The 22544-nt window shown below is 39.2% G+C and overlaps 1 protein-coding gene across 1 annotated transcript in view; it reads right to left on the bottom strand.

Moving 5' to 3' along the window:
* Window positions 1-5982: 5982 nt before the first annotated feature.
* ampd1 (adenosine monophosphate deaminase 1 (isoform M)) overlaps window positions 5983-22544 on the bottom strand; it is a 50136-nt gene continuing 33574 nt past the window's right edge. Inside the window, exons 11-15 of the mRNA XM_061985659.2 lie at window positions 20441-20604; window positions 10481-10601; window positions 8436-8609; window positions 8263-8373; window positions 5983-6198 (exon numbers count right to left, since the gene is read on the bottom strand). Coding sequence (XP_061841643.1) covers window positions 6043-6198; window positions 8263-8373; window positions 8436-8609; window positions 10481-10601; window positions 20441-20604 — 726 coding nt within the window. The 3' untranslated portion in view covers window positions 5983-6042. The remainder of the gene's footprint in view (window positions 6199-8262; window positions 8374-8435; window positions 8610-10480; window positions 10602-20440; window positions 20605-22544) is intronic.

Consider the following 22544-nt stretch of genomic DNA (forward strand, 5'->3'; position numbering starts at 1 on the left):
ATTTCACGGTAAAAAAAAGTTGGCCGATTTTTTCATTAGAATACTAGTGGTACTGTTTTTCAATTTACAGTAATACACTGTAAAAAAAAAAAACAGGGAGCGTAGATTTCACGGTAAAAAAAAGTCGGCAGAGTTTTGCGTTAAAATACCATTGGTACTATTTTTAAATTTACAGTGATGCACTGTAAAAAACGGAGCGTAGACTTCACAGTAAAAAAAAAAAATTCGGCGGAATTTTGTGTTAAAATACCAGTGGTACTGTTTTTTAATTTACAGTAATGCACTGTAAAAAAACAGCAATCGTAGATTTCACAGTAAAAATATGTTGGCAGAATTTTGCAGTAGAATGCAAGTGGTACTGTTTTTCCTTTTACAGTAATGCACTGTAAAAAACAGCGCGTAGATTTCATGGTAAAAAAAAGTCAGCAGAATTTTGCGTTAAAATACTAGTGGTACTGTTTTTCCATTTACAGTAATGCACTGTAAAAAACAGGGAGCGTAGATTTCACGGTAAAAAAAAAATTGGCAGAATTTTGCGTTAAAATACCATTGATACTGTTTTTCAATTTATAGTAATGCACTGTAAAAAAACAGGGAGCGTAAATTTCACGTAAAAAAAAAGTCAGCAGAATTTTGCATTAAAAATACCAGCTGTACTGTTTTTCCATTAAGAGTAATGCACTGTAAAAAAAACAGGGTGTGTAGAGTTCACAGTAAAAAAAAAGTCGGCAGAATTTTGCATTAAAATACCAGCTGTACTGTTTTTCAATTTACAGTAATGCACTGTAAAAAAACAGGGAGCGTAGATTTCACCGTAAAAAAAAAGTCAGCGGAATTTTACGTTAAAATACCAGTGGTACTGTTTTTCCATTTACAGTAATGCACTGTAAAAAACAGGGAGCGTAGATTTCACGGTAAAAAAAAAATTGGCAGAATTTTGCGTTAAAATACCATTGATACTGTTTTTCAATTTATAGTAATGCACTGTAAAAAAACAGGGAGCGTAAATTTCACGTAAAAAAAAAGTCAGCAGAATTTTGCATTAAAAATACCAGCTGTACTGTTTTTCCATTAAGAGTAATGCACTGTAAAAAAAACAGGGTGTGTAGAGTTCACAGTAAAAAAAAGTCGGCAGAATTTTGCATTAAAATACCAGCTGTACTCTTTTTCAATTTACAGTAATGCACTGTAAAAAAACAGGGAGCGTAGATTTCACCGTAAAAAAAAAGTCAGCGGAATTTTACGTTAAAATACCAGTGGTACTGTTTTTCCATTTACAGTAATGCACTGTAAAAAACAGGGAGCGTAGATTTCACGGTAAAAAAAAAAAATTGGCAGAATTTTGCGTTAAAATACCATTGATACTGTTTTTCAATTTATAGTAATGTACTGTAAAAAAAACAGGGAGCGTAAATTTCACGTAAAAAAAAGTCAGCAGAATTTTGCATTAAAAATACCAGCTGTACTGTTTTTCCATTAAGAGTAATGCACTGTAAAAAAAACAGGGTGTGTAGAATTCACAGTAAAAAAAAGTCGGCAGAATTTTGCATTAAAATACCAGCTGTACTGTTTTTCAATTTACAGTAATGCACTGTAAAAAAACAGGAATCGTAGATTTCACAGTAAAAATATGTTGGCAGAATCTTGCGTTAAAATACCATTGGTACTATTTTTAAATTTACAGTGATGCATTGTAAAAAACGGAGCGTAGACTTCACAGTAAAAAAAAAAAATTCGGCGGAATTTTGTGTTAAAATACCAGTGGTACTGTTTTTTAATTTACAGTAATGCACTGTAAAAAAACAGCAATCGTAGATTTCACAGTAAAAATATGTTGGCAGAATTTTGCAGTAGAATGCAAGTGGTACTGTTTTTCCTTTTACAGTAATGCACTGTAAAAAACAGCGCGTAGATTTCATGGTAAAAAAAAGTCAGCAGAATTTTGCGTTAAAATACTAGTGGTACTGTTTTTCCATTTACAGTAATGCACTGTAAAAAACAGGGAGCGTAGATTTCACGGTAAAAAAAAAATTGGCAGAATTTTGCGTTAAAATACCATTGATACTGTTTTTCAATTTATAGTAATGCACTGTAAAAAAACAGGGAGCGTAAATTTCACGTAAAAAAAAAGTCAGCAGAATTTTGCATTAAAAATACCAGCTGTACTGTTTTTCCATTAAGAGTAATGCACTGTAAAAAAAAACAGGGTGTGTAGAGTTCACAGTAAAAAAAAAGTCGGCAGAATTTTGCATTAAAATACCAGCTGTACTGTTTTTCAATTTACAGTAATGCACTGTAAAAAAACAGGGAGCGTAGATTTCACCGTAAAAAAAAAGTCAGCGGAATTTTACGTTAAAATACCAGTGGTACTGTTTTTCCATTTACAGTAATGCACTGTAAAAAACAGGGAGCGTAGATTTCACGGTAAAAAAAAAAATTGGCAGAATTTTGCGTTAAAATACCATTGATACTGTTTTTCAATTTATAGTAATGTACTGTAAAAAAAACAGGGAGCGTAAATTTCACGTAAAAAAAAGTCAGCAGAATTTTGCATTAAAAATACCAGCTGTACTGTTTTTCCATTAAGAGTAATGCACTGTAAAAAAAACAGGGTGTGTAGAATTCACAGTAAAAAAAAGTCGGCAGAATTTTGCATTAAAATACCAGCTGTACTGTTTTTCAATTTACAGTAATGCACTGTAAAAAAACAGGGAGCGTAGATTTCACCGTAAAAAAAAAGTCAGCGGAATTTTACGTTAAAATACCAGTGGTACTGTTTTTCCATTTACAGTAATGCACTGTAAAAAACAGGGAGCGTAGATTTCACGGTAAAAAAAAAAATTGGCAGAATTTTGCGTTAAAATACCATTGATACTGTTTTTCAATTTATAGTAATGTACTGTAAAAAAAACAGGGAGCGTAAATTTCACGTAAAAAAAAAGTCAGCAGAATTTTGCATTAAAAATACCAGCTGTACTGTTTTTCCATTAAGAGTAATGCACTGTAAAAAAAACAGGGTGTGTAGAGTTCACAGTAAAAAAAAGTCGGCAGAATTTTGCATTAAAATACCAGCTGTACTGTTTTTCAATTTACAGTAATGCACTGTAAAAAAACAGGGAGCGTAGATTTCACCGTAAAAAAAAAGTCAGCGGAATTTTACGTTAAAATACCAGTGGTACTGTTTTTCCATTTACAGTAATGCACTGTAAAAAACAGGGAGCGTAGATTTCACGGTAAAAAAAAAAATTGGCAGAATTTTGCGTTAAAATACCATTGATACTGTTTTTCAATTTATAGTAATGTACTGTAAAAAAAACAGGGAGCGTAAATTTCACGTAAAAAAAAGTCAGCAGAATTTTGCATTAAAAATACCGGCTGTACTGTTTTTCCATTAAGAGTAATGCACTGTAAAAAAAACAGGGTGTGTAGAATTCACAGTAAAAAAAAGTCGGCAGAATTTTGCATTAAAATACCAGCTGTACTGTTTTTCAATTTACAGTAATGCACTGTAAAAAAACAGGGAGCGTAGATTTCACCGTAAAAAAAAAGTCAGCGGAATTTTACGTTAAAATACCAGTGGTACTGTTTTTCCATTTACAGTAATGCACTGTAAAAAAACAGGGAGCGTAGATTTCACGGTAAAAAAAAAAATTGGCAGAATTTTGCGTTAAAATACCATTGATACTGTTTTTCAATTTATAGTAATGTACTGTAAAAAAAACAGGGAGCGTAAATTTCACGTAAAAAAAAGTCAGCAGAATTTTGCATTAAAAATACCAGCTGTACTGTTTTTCCATTAAGAGTAATGCACTGTAAAAAAAACAGGGTGTGTAGAATTCACAGTAAAAAAAAGTCGGCAGAATTTTGCATTAAAATACCAGCTGTACTGTTTTTCAATTTACAGTAATGCACTGTAAAAAAACAGGAATCGTAGATTTCACAGTAAAAATATGTTGGCAGAATCTTGCGTTAAAATGCCAGTGGTACGGTTTTTCAATTTAGAGTTTTTCCGCTGTAAAAAACAGAGCGTAGATTTCGTGGTGAAAAAAAGTCAGCAGAATTTTGCGTTAAAATACCATTGATACTGTTTTTCAATTTATAGTAATGTACTGTAAAAAAAACAGGGAGCGTAAATTTCACGTAAAAAAAAGTCAGCAGAATTTTGCATTAAAAATACCAGCTGTACTGTTTTTCCATTAAGAGTAATGCACTGTAAAAAAAACAGGGTGTGTAGAATTCACAGTAAAAAAAAGTCGGCAGAATTTTGCATTAAAATACCAGCTGTACTGTTTTTCAATTTACAGTAATGCACTGTAAAAAAACAGGAATCGTAGATTTCACAGTAAAAATATGTTGGCAGAATCTTGCGTTAAAATGCCAGTGGTACGGTTTTTCAATTTAGAGTTTTTCCGCTGTAAAAAACAGAGCGTAGATTTCGTGGTGAAAAAAAGTCAGCAGAATTTTGCGTTAAAATACTAGTGGTACTGTGAGGAGACGAGGCGGGGCACGCTGGGGCCGACTCCGAGATGGCAGCGAGGAGGCGTGGCCGGCGGACCAGCAGCGAGGCGGGGCGCGCCGTGATCGGCTCCGAAATGGACGTCAGGTGCGTGGATCGCCCAGCTGGGCACAATTCTGTAATCCCCCGTCACTGTATAAAAGGGCAGTAGCAGAGGAGGACGGGAAAAACGAGGCGGAAAAGCCGATATTATCGGCCGATAAATGCTTTAAAATGTAATTCGGAAATTATTGGTATCGGGTTTTTTTATTATCGGTATCGTTTTTAAAATGTTTTAATTTTTATTAAATCAACATAAAATACAAAAGATACACTTACAATTAGTACACCAACCCAAAAAACCTCCCTCCCTCATTTACACTCATTCACACAAAAGGGTTGTTTCTTTCTGTTATTAATATTCTGGTTCCTACATTATATATCAATATATATCAATACAGTCTGCAAGGGATACAGTCCGTAAGCACACATGATTGTGCGTGCTGCTGGTCCACTAATAGTACTAACCTTTAACAGTGAATTTTACTCATTTTCATTAATTACTAGTTTCTATGTAACTGTTTTTATATTGTTTTACTTTCTTTTTTATTCAAAAAAAATGTTTTTGATTCATTTATCTTATTTTATTTTATTAATGTTTTTTAAAAAGGAGTGAAGTGAAGTGAAGTGAATTACATTTATATAGCGCTTTTTCTCAAGTGACTCAAAGCGCTTTACATAGTGAAACCCAATATCTAAGTTACATTTTTAAACCAGTGAGCCGATTTAAATAGATTTAGCTGGCCAAATAAATGATGTGACATTAAAATGACGTATCGGACCACGATAAATGACGTGGCGGACCTTGTTAAAATGATTTGGAGGGCCACATAAATTACGTGAAGGACCACAATTATGTGGCGGACCGGATTTGGAGGGCCATTTTAAAAAGATTTGGCTGGCCAAACAAATGATGTGGCGGACCAAATGAAAATGATTGGTAGGGCCACTTTGAAAATATTTGGGTGCTCAAATAAATTATGTGGTAGACCACGTTAAAATGATTTGGAGGGCCACACTTAAAAGATTTGGCTGGCAACATAAATGACGTGGCGGACCACATTAAAATAATATGGCAGATCAAATACAAATTATTCAGAGGGCCACGCTTAAAAGATTTGGCTGGCATCAGAATTCTGTGGCGTGCCAATTTAAAATTATGGAACGGGCCACCTTAAAATGAAGGACCTTATCTTCACCATATCTGGTTGCCCAAATTAGGCATAATAATGTGCTAATTCCACGACTGTATATATCGGTTGATATCGATATCGGTAATTAAGAGTTGGACAATATCGAAATATCTGATATCGGCAAAAAGCCATTATCGGACATCCCTAATCCCTAGTAGGATCCTAGCGTCAAGCAGTCATGTTGCCATAGCAACTTGGTTCACTCATCAAGCGTCAAAGAACGCCCAGCAAAACGTATTTTTCTTGTTTTAATGCATGACCAAGAGGACACTACAGAGTCGCCATGTCCTTCATTTAGTCCGTCTTCAGGCCCTCCTTGATGAGGTTCAGCTCGTAGCACATGGTCTCAAAGCGATACGCCATTCGGATCTGGGCCACGTTGGTCTTACGGATGTCGTTGCCCTCGGGACCGTCCTTCAGGTAGTGCTGACCCAGGAAGTGAATTTTCTCCTGCGCACACACATACCAGAAGTGTTCCCAGAGAGTTCAATGTAAAAAAAACCATAGATTTTACGATTAGAAACCAGCAGCTCAGTCGCCAGAATTTTATCATAAGAACAGAAGTGCTACCGTTTTTATATTTACAGTAAGGCACTGTAAAACAACCGTAGATCTTACAGTAAAAAACTGGCAGCCGAGTCGCGAAAATTGTACCGTCAAAATAACAGTGGAAGAGTTACTCTAATTTCCGTAATATCGCTAAAATTCGTTCTATTTTATCCACTAGCGACGCTGAGATCATTATTCATGCGTTCGTTACGTCTCGTCTCGACTACTGTAACGTATTATTTTCGGGTCTCCCTATGTCTAGCATTAAAAAATTACAGTTGGTACAAAATGCGGCTGCTAGACTTTTGACAAGAACAAGAAAGTTTGATCATATTACGCCTATACTGGCTCACCTGCACTGGCTTCCTGTGCACTTAAGAAGTGACTTTAAGGTTTTACTACTTACGTATAAAATACTACACGGTCTAGCTCCGTCCTATCTTGTCGATTGCATTGTACCATATGTCCCGGCAAGAAATCTGCGTTCAAAGAACTCCGGCTTATTAGTGATTCCCAGAGCCCAAAAAAAGTCTGCGGGCTATAGAGCGTTTTCTATTCGGGCTCCAGTACTATGGAATGCCCTCCCGGTAACAATTAGAGATGCTACCTCAGTAGAAGCATTTAAGTCCCATCTTAAAACTCATTTGTATACTCTAGCCTTTAAATAGCCCCCCTGTTAGACCAGTTGATCTGCCGTTTCTTTTCTTTTCTCCTCTGCTCCCCTTTTCCTTGAGGGGGGGGGGCACAGGTCCGGTGGCCATGGATGAAGTGCTGGCTGTCCAGAGTCGGGACCCGGGGTGGACCGCTCGCCTGTGCATCGGCTGGGAACATCTCTGCGCTGCTGACCCGTCTCCGCTCGGGATGGTGTCCTGCTGGCCCCACTATGGACTGGACTCTTATTACTATTATGTTGGATCCACTATGGACTGGACTCTCACAATATTATGTCAGACCCACTCGACATCCATTGCTTTCGGTCTCCCCTAGAGGGGGGGGGGTTACCCACATATGCGGTCCTCTCCAAGGTTTCTCATAGTCATTCACATCGACGTCCCACTGGGGTGAGTTTTTCCTTGCCCGTATGTGGGCTTTGTACCGAGGATGTCGTTGTGGCTTGTGCAGCCCTTTGAGACACTTGTGATTTAGGGCTATATAAATAAAGATTGATTGATTGATTGATAATTACAGTAATTCACTGTGAAAACGATCGTGGATCTTACAGTTTAAAAACAATTGCAGCCCAGTGTCCAATATTTTACTGTAAAGAAACTAAGTAATTGCTTTTTTTACATTTACAGTAATGCACTGTAAAATCATAGATTTTACGTTGAAAACCTGGCATCTCACGGTAAAAAACAATAATATAAAAGATGGTCCTGTTGTTACATTTGACAGTAATGCACTGTAAAAACAACCATAGAGTTTACGATTAGAAACTAGCAGCTCAATCGTCAAAGTTTTACCATAAGAACAGAAGTGGTACCGTTTTTATATTTACAGTAAGGCACTGTAACCAGAGATTTCAGCTGCCAGTTTTTTACCGTCAAAATAACGATGGAAGAGTTATTCCAACTACAGTAATACACCGTGAAAACGATCGTGGATTTTACGGTAAAGATCATTTGTAGCCCAGTGTCCAATATTTTTCTGTAAAAAATTTAAGTGGTTGCTTTTTTTAACATTTACAGTAATGCACTGTAAAATCATAGATTTTACTGTAAAAAACTGGCAGCTCAGTCGCCCAAAGTTTCCCATCAAAATAACAGCGGTAGTATTTTTCCATTTACAGTAAGACACTGTGAAAACAATCATGGATTTTACAATAAATAAAACTGTCAGCTCAGTCGCCAGAGTTATACCATCAAATAACAGTTATTCCAATTATAGTAAGACACTGTGAAAACGATAGTGGATTTCATGGTAAAAAAAAAGTTGCCAGGTCAGACGTTTCTAAAGGCGTGCTACCTCATGGGACATGGCGCTCTGCAGCACGCTGTTCCTGGAGATCTCACACATGTCGCAGGTGCTGAGCTTGAAGACCTGGGCGGCGATGGCGTACTCCTCCATCAGAGGCTCCTGTGGACACAAAGGTCAGCACGGGGGCCGAGGCGAGACTGGGCGGGCCGCTACTGCGAGACCTTGGTGTAGTGGAACTGCATGGGGTCGTCGGTCGACAGGGAGACCACCAGGCCTTTCTTCTGGAACTCCAGCAGGGGGTTCTTGGCATACTCCAGGAACAGACTGTTGTTGCTCAGGGGGGACATGGCGATGGGGATCTGGGTCAGGAAGTACAAGTACTGCAGCACCGGACTCTGCCCGTGTTGGAATACAGGATTTGACAGAAAATATTGTCCATCAGCCAAATAATAGAACATAAATATTCATGAAAATATTTCATTAATCATCACATTATTTTCTACATTCTTTGCAATGACAACATGAACAAGTCAGAAAAACACTAAAATCAAGATTTATGTTATTTTATCAAATTCAAATGTTATTCCGGGAAAAAAAATCGTTTTTGAATCGAGAGTCGTGTTGAATTGAAAAAAAATCGATTTTGAATTGAATCGTGACCCCAAGAATCGATATTGAATCGAATCGTGGGACACCCAAAGATTCACAGCTCTTATATATATATATATATATGTATATATATATATATATATATATATATATATATATATATATATATATATATATATATATATATATATATATATATATATATATATGTGTGTGTGTGTAAATAACATGTGTGTATATATATGTATGTGTTATGTCATTCATTCAATACATAGGATTTCAGCAGGATCTACCCCAGTCTGCTGACATGCAAGCAGAGTAGTAGATTTTTGTAAAAAGCTTTTATAATTGTAAAGGACAATGTTTTATCAACTGATTGCAATAATGTAAATTTGTTTTAACTATTAAATGAACCAAAAATATCACTTAATTTATCTTTGTGAAAATATTGGACACAGTGTGTTGTCAAGCTTATGAGATGCGATGCAAGTGTAAGCCACTGTGACACCATTGTTCTTTTTTTTTCTATTTTTTATAAATGTCTAATGATAATGTCAATGAGGGATTTTTAATCACTGCTATGTTGAAATTGTAACTAATATTGATACTGTTGTTGATAATATTCATTTTTGTTTCACTACTTTTGGTTTGTTCTGTGTCGTGTTTGTGTCTCCTCTCAATTGCTCTGTTTATTGCAGTTCTGAGTGTTGCTGGGTCGGGTTTGGTTTTGGAATTGGATTGCATTGTTATGGTATTGCTGTGTATTGTTTTGTTGGATTGATTAATTTAAAAAAAAAAAAAAAAAATATATATATATATATATATATATCTATATATATATATATATATATATACACATACATACATACATATATATATATATATATATATATATATATATATATATAAAAATATATATATACATACATAATTTTTTTAATTATTGTTTTTTTTGGGTTAATCGATAGTGTGTGAATGTGAGTGTGAATGTTGTCTGTCTATCTGTGTTGGCCCTGCGATGAGGTGGCGACTTGTCCAGGGTGTAAATATAAATAAAAAAAAATAAAAAAAAATCGATTTAAAAAAAATGAGAATCGATTCTGACTCGCAAAAGTGAGAATCGCGATTCGAATTTGAATCAAATTTTTTCCCACACCCCTAATATTTATATATATATATATATATACATATATATATATATATATATATATATAAATAAATTATATATGTAATATTCTGTATATAATAACATATAATAATATGAATTGTAAGATTTGTGATTTTCATGCAGTTTTTGCTTGTCTTGCTTTTATGTTGTTTTCGGTCTCTTACGCTACTTTACATTATTTTATGTTCTGCTTTATCTTATATTATATTATATATATATATTTTGGAATGTGTTACTGTATATAAAATAGGATATTGTGGTAACATATATGAAATAAACCAAAACTAATATTTTTTTAAATGAAAATGAGTAATGAGTTGAATTTGATTGATAAAATGATGTTTTGTTGTCGTATAAATCAAATATATTATTTCCTATTACTTTAATTCTGTTATTGATTTAAACGTTGTCATCCAGCTATCTCATAACTGCAAAGAATGCAATGTAATATGTGTAATTTATTGTATTTTAGTAAAAATGGACTGTGACCTTTTTGAGGTTGAGGCCGTGAGAAATGTTGTCAGCCGTCATGAAGGCAGCCAGCAGGTGAGTGATGGCGCCTGCTTCACCGCAATGTGGCCGAAACATGAAGGTGTTCATCCCGCGCTCTCTGCAGGCAACACATCATCACTCAGCATCATAAACACACAACACACGGTCTTAAGACAACACAAAAACACTCAACATAAACATCAACACTCAACAAAAACAAAAAAAACACTCAACATAAACATAAAAAAGCATTCAACATAAACACTGAACATAAAAATCAACACTCAACATAAATGTCCACACTCAACATAAATACTCAACATAAACATCAACACTCAACAAAAACACTTAATATAAACATCAACACTCAAAATAAACATCAACACTCAACATAAACATCAACACTAACAAAAACACTTAACATAAACATCAACACTAAACAAACATCAACACTCAACATAAACACCTAACATAAACATCAACACTCAATATCAACACTCAACATAAACATCCATACTCAACAAACACTCAACATAAACATCAATACTCAACATAAACATCAACACTCAATATCAACACTCAACATAAACATCCATACTCAACAAACACTCAACATAAACATCAATACTCAACATAAACATCAACACTCAACGTAAACACTTAACATACACATCAACACTCTACATAAACACTTTACATAAACACAAACATCCACACTCAACATAAACATCAACACTCAACAAACACACTTAACATAAACATCAACACTCAAAATAAACATCAACACTCAACATAAACATCAACACTAACAAAAACACTTAACATAAACATCAACACTAAACAAACATCAACACTCAACATAAACACCTAACATAAACATCAACACTCAATATCAACACTCAACATAAACATCCATACTCAACAAACACTCAACATAAACATCAATACTCAACATAAACATCAACACTCAACGTAAACACTTAACATACACATCAACACTCTACATAAACACTTTACATAAACACAAACATCCACACTCAACATAAACATCAACACTCAACAAACACACTTAACATAAACATCAACACTCAACATAAACATAAAAAAACATTCAACATAAACACTCAACATAAACATCCACACTCAACATAAATACTCAACATAAGCATCAACACTCAACAAAAACACTTAACATAAACATCAACACTCAACATAAACATCAACACTAACAAAAACCTCCTCTCTGAGCTGCCATCTTATCGTGGTAGAGGAGATTGCGTGTCCCAATGATCCAAGGAGCTATGTTGGTAGGGTCTCCCAAGACAAACTGGTCCTAGGTGAGGGATCAGACAAAGAGCAGCTCGAAGACTTCTATGAAAAATACAAAGAAGGAACCAGATTTCCCTCGCCCGGACGCGGGTCACCAGGGCCCCCATCCGGGGCCAGGCCCGGAGGTGGGGCACGATAGCGAGCGCCTGGTGGCCGGGCCTGTCCCCATGGGGCCCGGCCGAAGAGGCAACGTGAGTCCCCCCTCCAATGGGCTCACCACCCATAGCAGGGGCCATAGAGGTCGGGTAGCAATGTGAGCTGGGCGGCAGCCGAAGGCAGGGCACTTGGTGGTCCGATCTTCAGCTACATAAGCTAGCTCTTGGGACGTGGAACGTCACCTCGCTGGGGAAAGGAGCCTGAGCTAGTGCGCGAGGTGGAGAAGTTCCGGCTAGATATAGTCGGTCTCATTTCGACGCACAGCAAGGGCTCTGGAACCAGTTCTCTCGAGAGGGTCTGAACTCTCTTCCACTCTGGTGTTGCCAACAGTGAGAGACGACAGGCTGGGGTAGCAATTGTTGTTGCTCCCCGGCTCAAAGCCTGCACGTTGGAGTTCATCCCAGTGGACGAGAGGGTAGTTTCCCTCCGCCTTCGGGTGGGGGGACGGGTCCTGACTGTTGTTTGCGCTTACGTGCCAAACGGCAGCTCAGAGTACCCACCCTTCTTGGATTCACTCGAGGGAGTACTGGAGCGTGCTCCCCCGGGTGATTCCCTCGTTCTACTGGGGGACTTCAACGTTCATATTGGCAACAACAGTGAAACCTGGAGAGGCGTGATTGAGAAGAATGGCCGCCCGGATCTGAACCCGAGTGGTGTTTTGTTATTGGACTTTTGTGCTCATCACAGATTGTCCAAAACAAACACCATGTTCAAACATAAGGGTGTCCATATGTGCACTTGGCATCAGGACACCGTAGGCCGCAATTCCATGATCAACTTTGTAGTTGTGTCATCAGATTTGCGGTCTCATGTTTTGGACACTCGGGTGAAGAGAGGGGCAGAGCTTTCTACCGATCACCACCTGGTGGTGACTTGGCTGCGATGGTGGGGGAGGATGCCAGACAGACCTGGCAGGCCCAAACGCATTGTGAGGGTTTGCTGGGAACGCCTAGCAGAGTCTCCTGTCAGAGACAGTTTCAATTCCCGCCTCCGGAAGAACTTTGAACATGTCACGAGGGAAGCGCTGGACATTGAGTCCGAGTGGACGATGTTCCGTACCTCTATTGTCGAGGCGGCCGATTGGAGCTGTGGCCGCAAGGTGGTTGGTGCCTGTCGTGGCGGTAATCCTAGAACCCGCTGGTGTCACCAGCGGTGAGGGATGCCGTCAAGCTGAAGAAAGAGTCCTATCGGGCTCTTTTGGCTCATAGGACTCCGGAAGCAGCAGACAGGTATTGACAGGCCAAGCGGTGTGCGGCTTCAGCAGTCGCAGAGGCAAAAACTTGGACATGGGAGGAGTTCGGGGAAGCCATGGAAAACGACTTCCAGATGGCTTCCAAGCGATTCTGGACCACCATCCGCTGCCACAGGAAGGAGACGCAGTGCAATGTCATTACCGTGTATGGTGGGGATGGTGTTCTGCTGACCTCAACTGCGGATGTTGTGGATCGGTGGAGGGAATACTTTGAAGACCTCCTCAATTCTACCAACACATCTTCCTATGAGGAAGCAGTGCCTGGGGTATCTGTGGTGGTCTCTCCTATTTCTGGGGCTGAAGTTGCCGAGGTAGTTAAAAAGCTCCTCGGTGCCAAGGGGCGGTATAGATTGGTTGGTAGAGCGGCCGTGCCAGCAACTTGAGGGTTGCAGGTTCCATCCCCGCTTCAGCCATCCTAGTCACTGCCGTTGTGTCCTTGGGCAAGACACTTTACCCACCTGCTCTCAGTGCCACCCACACTGGTGTAAATGTAACATAGATATTGGGTTTCACTATGTAAAGCGCTTTGAGTCACCAGAGAAAAGCGCTATGTAAAAAAAGAAGAAGAAAAGGCTCCAGGGGTGGATGAGATCCGCCCGGATATCCTTAAGGCTCTGGATGCTGTGGGGCTGTCTTGGTTGACAAGACTCTGCAACATCGCATGGACATCAGGGGAGGTAACTCTGGATTGGCAGGCCGGGGTGGTGGTTCCTCTCTTTAAGAAGGGGAACCGGAGGGTGTGTTCCAACTATCGTGGGATCACACTCCCCAGCCTTCCCGGTAAGGTCTATGCAGGTGTACTGTAGAGGAGGCTACGCCGGATAGTCTAACCTCGAATTCAGGAGGAACAGTGTGGTTTTCGTCCTGGTCGTGGAACTGGATCGGTTCGCAGCCGAGCGTGAAGCGACTGGGATGGGAATCAGCACCTCCAAGTCCGAGTCCATGGTTCTCGCCCGGAAAAGGGTGGAGTGCCATCTCCGGGTTGGGGAGGAGATCTTGCCTCAAGTGGAGGAGTTCAAGTACCTCGGAGTCTTGTTCACAAGTGAGGGAAGAGTGGATCGTGAGATCGACAGGCGGATCAGTGCGGCGTCTTCAGTAATGCGGACGCTGTATCGATCTGTTGTGGTGAAGAAAAAGCTGAGCCGGAAGGCAAAGCTCTCAATTTACCGGTCGATCTACGTTCCCATCTTCACCTATGGTCATGATCTTTGGGTTATGACCGAAAGGACAAGATCACGTGTACAAGCGGCCGAAATGAGCTTCCTCTGCCGGTTGGCGAGGTCTCCTTAGAGATAGGGTGAGAAGCTCTGTCATCCGGGAGGAGCTCAAAGTAAAGCCGCTGCTATTCCACATCGAGAGGAGCCAGATGAGGTGGTTCGGGCATCTGGTCAGGATGCCACCCGTACGCCTCCCTCGGGAGGTGTTTCGGTCACGTCCGATTGGTAGGAGGCCACGGGGAAGACCCAGGACACGTTGGGAAGACTATGTCTCCCGGCTGGCCTGGGAACGCCTCGGGATTCCCCGGGAGGAGCTGGACGAAGTGGCTGGGGAGAGGGAAGTCTGGGCTTCCCTGCTTAGGTTGCTGCCCCCGCGATCCGACCTCGGATAAGCGGAAGAAGATGGATGGATGGACTAACAAAAACACTTAACATAAACATCAACACCTAACATAAACATAAACACCTAACATAAACATCAACACTCAACATAAACATCCACACTCAACATAAACACCTAACATAAACATCAACACTCAACAAACATTCAACATAAACATCAATACTCAACATAAACACCTAACATAAACATCAACACTCAACATAAACACCTAACATAAACATCAACACTCAACATAAACATCCACACTCAACAAAGACTCAACATAAACATCAACACTCAATGTAAACACTTAACATAAACATCAACACTAAACATAAACACCTAACATAAACATCAACACTCAATGTAAACACTTAACATAAACATCAACACTAAACATAAACATCAACACTCAACATAAACACCTAACATAAACATCAATATTCAACATAAACATCCACACTCAACAAACACTCAACATAAACATCAACACTCTACATAAACACTTAACATAAACATCAACACTCAACATAAACATCCACACTCAACATAAACATCAACACTCAACAAACACCTAACATAAACATCCACACTCAACATTCTGATTGTGATGGAAAACATGTAAGTATCCTTGCACTATCCATTACAAACTGCAGTATTTACAGTAACATAAAAACTGAACATAAACACTCAACATAAACATCAACACTCAACATAAACATCCACACTCAACACTCAGATTGTGATGGAAAACATGTAAGTATCCTTGTCATGATTCGTCACCCGGGTCATAGCATGATTTATGTTTGGTAGTTTTCCTGTTTTAGTCTGTTTCCTGGGTGCACCCTCTTTCCCTGTTTACTGTTGGTTTCCATGGGCACTGATTCTCCTCATCTGTCTTTGTTTAGCAATTAGTGTTCCCACCAGGTGTTTTGGGTAATCACTCCCCTTTATAGTTTTCTGTCACCCAGCATTAGTTGCAGGGTCAATGTTTGCTGTAGGCAACAATTACGTTCTCCTGGTTTTTCTCCTCACTCTAGTGATTTTTCTACACACTCGCATTCCTCGTTTTTCATTCATTCATTTTTTTTTTTTAGCTACACGCTTGTTAGCGTCCTCAGTTTTGTATTTTTGATCCTGCCTTAAAATAATTAAAATCTTAATCCTACCTGCACGCAGCTCCAGCTTGTTTTCTGCGTTGGAGGGAACACTACCAGCGCAGCCATGCTCCCCCTACGTAACAATCCTTGCACTATCCATTACAAAGTGCAGTATGTACAGTAACATCAACACTTAACATAAATATCAACACTCAACATAAACATCCACCCTCAACAAACACTCAACATAAACACTCAACATAAACATCCACCCTCAACATAAACACTCAACATAAACATCAACACTCAACATAAGCATCAACATCAACACTCAACATAAACATCCACACCCAACACTCAGATTGTAATAGAAAACATATACCGTATTTTCCGCACTATAAGGCGCACCGGATTATTAGCCGCACCTTCAATGAATTACATATTTCATAACTTTGTCCACCAATAAGCCGCCCCGGATTATAAGCCGCGCCTACGCTGCGCTAAAGGGAATGTCAAAAAAACAGTCAGATAGTTCAGTCAAACTTTAATAATATATTGAAAACCAGCGTTCTAACAACTCTGTCCCAAAATGTACGCAAATGTGCAATCACAAACATAGCAAAATTCAAAATGGTGTAGAGCAATAGCAACATAATGTTGCTCGAACGTTAATGTCACAACACACAAAATAAACATAGCGCTCACCTTCTGAAGTTATTCTTCATTCGTAAATCCTTCGAATTCTTCGTCTTCGGTGTCCGAATTGAAAAGTTGCGCAAGCGTTTGATCCAAAATGGCCGGTTCCGTCTCGTCGAAGTCATCGGGAGTCAGTGTCGCTGTTGTTCTGTGAATCCTGCCTTCCGGAAAGCTCGGACCACAGTTGTGACCGAAATATCTGCCCAGGCATTTACGATCCACTGGCAAATGTTGGCGTATGTCGTCCGGCGCTGTCTGCCCGTCTTAGTGAAGGTGTGTTCGCCTTCGGAGCTGTGTGAAAAAAGCCACCCGGCCTCTTCGCGTAAACTTCCCTTAACCACTCGCTCATCTTTTCTTCATCCATCCATCCCTTCGAGTTAGCTTTTATGATGACGCCGGCTGGAAAGGTCTCTTTTGGCAAGGTCTTCCTTTTGAATATCACCATGGGTGGAAGTTAGCATGGCAAGCTAGAACCACAGTGAAGGATGACTTCTCATTCCCTGTGGTGCGAATATTCACCGTACGTGCTCCCGTTCCACAGTGCGGTTCACAGGAATATCAGTTGCTGTGAAATACGGTAGTAATCCGTGTGCGGATGGAGAGATTGCGTCTTTTTATGAACCGGATCCTTGTCGCTTAGTAGGAGCCATTTTGTGGTCTTTACAGATGTAAACAGGAAATGAAACGTACGGTGATATCCGCGCGTTTTTTCTTCTTCTTCCGGGGGCGGGTGGTTGCTTACAGTAGAAGAAGAAGCGCTTCCTGTTCTATGGGGGCGGGTGCTTTCCTTGGCGGTTGCTTGCGTAGAAGAAGAAGCGCTTCCTGTTCTACCGGGAAAAAAGATGGCGGCTGTTTACCGAAGTTGCGAGATCGAAACTTTATGAAAATGAATCGTAATAAAGCGCACCGGGTTATAAGGCGCACTGTTAGCTTTTGAGAAAATGTGTGGTTTTTAGGTGCGCCTTATAGTGCGGAAAATACGGTAAGTGAATGCAAGGCATACTTGATCAACAGCCATACAGGTCACACTGAGGGTGGCCGTATAAACAACTTTAACACTGTTACAAATATGCGCCACACTGTGAACCCACACCAAACAAGAATGACTAACACATTTCGGGAGAACATCCGCACCATAACACAACAGAACAAATACCCAGAACCCCTTGCAGCACTAACTCTTCCGGGACGCTACAATATACACCCCCCGTGACCACCAAATCCGCCCCCCCAACCCCATCTCCCGAATTCGGAGGTGTCAAGGTTGGCAAGTATGCTCTCACCTTGTATTCAGTGTAAAACAGATAACGTTATACCAGTGCCGGCCCAAGCCTCCATGGGGCCCTAAGCAAAATTTGATTTTGGGGCCCTCTATTTCTGCCAATAATATTGATTGTTGATCATTCACACACCTACTATAAACTCATTGCGGCTCTGGCAGTGTTGTTTACATTATCCTATTGTCAGCCTGGCATGTCTTTACAAATGACATGTCATTTATAAAGATATGGGGGTGGCCCAGTTAAGAACATAAATAATACCAATGAATGAACGAATGATGTCCAGAGTGCTACATATGGTTCCTAATCTTAAAATGTAGAAAACATTCAGCTACAAGAGTGGCCTGGGGTTGAACAGTCCAAGTGATAAAGCTTTGTATTTACAGTAAAAGTGTCATCTTGTCTCATCAGTCTTGTACTTATTAGTCTTTAATTACTAGTTTACATTTTTAGTTAATTGTTCATATTCAATGTTTACTTTGTACAAAGAGAGCGCAGTCTACTGAAGTTAAATTCATCAATAGTTTTCCCCTTTGAAAGACGCAAGGCAAATTCCTTCCATTTCACCATGTTGCTACAATGATCTTCACTGTTTTCATGCTGTTTCAGCAGTGCACCTATGTTGACCCAATCCAGCTGTCCCTCGGCTGCCAGTTTTAAGGACTTTTTGGAAAATAATTTGCAGCAAAAGCAATAGACTGCATCTTTACTTCTTGAATAAGTCAGCCAGCTACGCTTGACTTTTTCCCCATTGACTAGCTGTCTGTAGGTATAATGATAATGAAAACTTCGGCCATCATGCCGTTTGGGGAATGAAAAGTTCTCCTTAATAGACAGTGGTCCTCTGATCACCTGCTCAGTCCTGTCTGAATCTGAGAGGAAAGATATGGCGTCACATTAGTGCCAAAAATCCGAGCGCATAAAAACTGTTATCGCGCGCTGATTCTCCACTTCGTGCGCGCGCGACACCCTTTTTGCGCGCGCGTGGTGTCTTTTTGCGCGCGCGCGCGCCGTCTCGGTCTGTGCGCTCTCTGTGTACTCCTGGCATCTCCCCTCGCGCTGTCATGTTTCTTTTTGGCACTTTGGGGGCGGGTATGCTTAGACGGCCCCTCCTTTCTGATTGGCTCTGAGCATTTTTCATAAGACCAATCATTCTCCAGCGTAGCAACGTTGTAGCCATCTTACCTCGGACAGCTAGCCTCAATCATTACATTGATGTCAAAGCAAGTTATGGTAATTTAATTAGTACATGTACCAATTAAATTACCATAACTTGCTCGATTTTCGACCAATTTACAAACGGTTTGCCTTGTTACAAATCTTATTACATGTAGATATGACATAGGATGCTGCACCTGTTGAAATCACCTATTTCGCTATAAAAAAAATGACTTAATTGTGCAACATAGTTGTGTAGGGTCAGTGTTAGTCAGTTCTCTGATTATTTTAAACTGTTTCAGAATACATTATTAAAAGGCTATTTTTAACATTTTAAAAACAAAATTCAAAGATTATTTCATTAATTTTATGGCTGAATCAAAAGAAATTCCATAAATTAGAAAACAAATGTTCAAGAAGAAGTGAAAACTTTGCGCCTATAACAATCTTGATACATATTGACGATGACCTGCCCTGCTATACTTCTGATTATCTCTGAGCATTTTTCGCCTGGCCAATCAGAAAGAAGGGGCCGGCTAAGCATACCCGCCTCCAAAGTGCCAAAACGAAACATGCCAGCGCACAGACCGAGACGGCACGCGCGCAAAAAGGCACCACGCGCGCGCAAAAGGGTGTCACGCGCGCGCACGAAATGGAGAATCAGCGCGCGATAACAGTTTTTATGCGCTCGGATTTTTGGCACTAATGTGACGCCATAGCAGGCGGCAAACGTCACAGGTGCAGCAGAGGCAGCTTTACATTTAAAGAGAGGCAGGAAGAATCACTATGCCTAGATCAGCAGCAGCACTCTGTTGACCTAAAATTGTGTTTTTGTACAATAATATATCTTTGATCATTCAGAAATCATCAGTCAGACTCGTACATGCAAAAAATAAAAAATAAGAATTTTTTGTTAATTGCTTTTGGGGGCCCCCTGGTGGCCGCGGGGCCCTAAGCAAGCGCTTAGTACGCTTATGCCTTGGGCCGGCTCTGCGTTATACCTCCAGTTGCACACTTCTTACATACTTTGCTATCTTCATTCCAGTTAAACAGTGAGCCATTGTCTCCACTGAGTTGCGTCATATGCTCTCTCCCCCCTCCACACTGAGCCTAACCCCTCCATCCCTCCCTCCCAACTTGTATTCAGCTTAAAAGGAATAACGTTAATACTTCCTGTTGCACACTTTGCTATGATTGTGACATGTGCTTTTTGAAATTTAAAAGTTTTTTCAAACAAATTAAAAGAGACCATTTTATTTGACTCCTTGATTACACAAGTTCCAATACAGCATTGATCATCAACAACAAAAACGTCAACAACCACACTGATCAACAACAAGTGTGCAAACAAGAGAAAACGCTTGAACATAAAAGGTGTGTCACTGACCTCCTGAGCTGGTTGAGCACGGCGATGTTGGCATACATGTAGTAAATGTAGTACGTGTATGACGGGTTCTTCTCCAAGTCCCACTCCTCTGGTTTGGGGCTCTTGGTGGAGAACATGTGACCGCTGTGCTTGGACTCGTCGTCCACGCTGTCAAAACCTGTCACCTACGCGGCAGACGGCACACGCTGATTGTGGCACGCACGTTATTGTCTTTGCAATTTATTTTCAACTATTCTGGCAAATTCCATTTAAACACTGTGATGTTAAAATGGTTATTGAACTATGCGAGCACCGCATAGTTCAATAACACAAATAGTAATATGGCTCTATTTTTGCCAAAAAAACAGGAATGCATTTTTTTAAGAACGTTTGCAATTTGTAATCCCGCTGCTATTAATAAGCGCTATGAGAAATAAGTCACAGTATCAACAATGACGTTAGCAAGAAAAGCATTAAAGACAATTTATGCTATTTATAGTGGGGGCAAGACAAAATAATATTGCCATAACACGACTTTCTCGGTCACAAAAGGAGTATACCTTAAATATAAACATTTTCCTGGTTTTACCAGTAATTGTTAGCCTGTATTTTGATGTTATTTTGACATTATAACTGTCATTATTACAGACATTTTATGGAAACAAAAATGTTCCTTATTTTCCATACAGAAATGTATATAATCGAGGGAATATACATCATTTAAAAAAACTACACACGTTGCAACATTCCATCTTTTTTCTTTAGAAGCATTTGATTTTACTGTCACAACAACTTTTTTCCCAAGTATTTTTGAATTCTCATAAAAACAGTTTACCATAACTTTACATTTTTCCTGGTAATTGTCCAAATCGATACGAGAAGTTTCTGCGCAAAATGATTACTTTCATCGTAACAATGAAATTAATAGATCTTTAAGAGGTTTTCACGTGCGTAAGAAATGTACCACATTTTTTTGAAGTTATACTCTAGGGGCAATGGTGTCCAAAGTGCGGGCCGGGGTCATTTGTGGCCCGCAGCTACAATTATTGACCTATTTAATGCATTATTAAATATTCCACTTTGAAATATTTTTGGGGAAAATATTGCATATTTTTTGTGTTTGCCATTTGAATAACAATGTTTTCTTGGACAAAAAGGGCATAAAACAAACAGAAAAAACATGGAAAATATAATAAAAACTCATTGATAGATCTGAAGTTGACCTACAGACATAAACGTGGAAAGTAAAAAAAAAAAAAGGCATTACTTACAGTATTTTTAAAACCTAATTTTTTCCATACTTTCGACACTCAAGTCTCTTGATCATATTCAGTTGCATCTGTTGAAGTTTTTACGTTTTTTTAAGGTTTTGAATGCCCTTTTTTGTCAAAGAAAACTTTGTTTTTTAACAATGCAAACACACAAAATATAGAATATTTCCCCCAAAATATATTTCGAATTGGAATATTTCATGTTAAGTATTTGGAGCCTTAGGTATGTCAATAATTCATAACAACATTGATTTTGATGCATTGTTATCTTATGAGCAATGACAAGTTTAAAAAAAAAATCCCACTAAAATTACTCAGGATCCTAAGTCTTTTTTTTTTTTTTTTTTTTACTTCCAACAGGTAAATCTCTAGATAACTTCAGATATATCTGTTGATTATATACATATATTTTATGTTTTTGTATTTTAAATGCCCTTTTTGTATAACTAAAACTATGTTTTTTAACAATGCAAACACACAAAATATGCAATATTTTTCCCCAAAAAATAATTCAAAGTGTAATATTAGATGTGAAGTAAGTCCCCACATCTGCGGTCCCCTGCAAGGTTTCTCATTGTCATCCCATTGGGTTGAGTTTTTTCTTGCCCTGATGTGGGATCTGAGTCGAGGATGTCGTTGTGGCTTGTGCAGCCCTTTGAGACACTCGTGATTTAGGGCTGTATAAGTAAAAACATTGAAGTTTTTTAAGATGGCAAACAGAAAATATTTCAAAGTGTTATATTTAATGTGAAGTAATTGGAAACGTAAATATATCAATAATTCATAACAACATTGATTTGGATGCATTATTATTTTTGGAGCAATGACTGTTTTAAAGCAAAAAAGCAGCCTTC

Source organism: Nerophis lumbriciformis, linkage group LG23 (genome assembly GCF_033978685.3).
Source record: "Nerophis lumbriciformis linkage group LG23, RoL_Nlum_v2.1, whole genome shotgun sequence".
NCBI classification, from domain to species: domain Eukaryota; kingdom Metazoa; phylum Chordata; class Actinopteri; order Syngnathiformes; family Syngnathidae; genus Nerophis; species Nerophis lumbriciformis.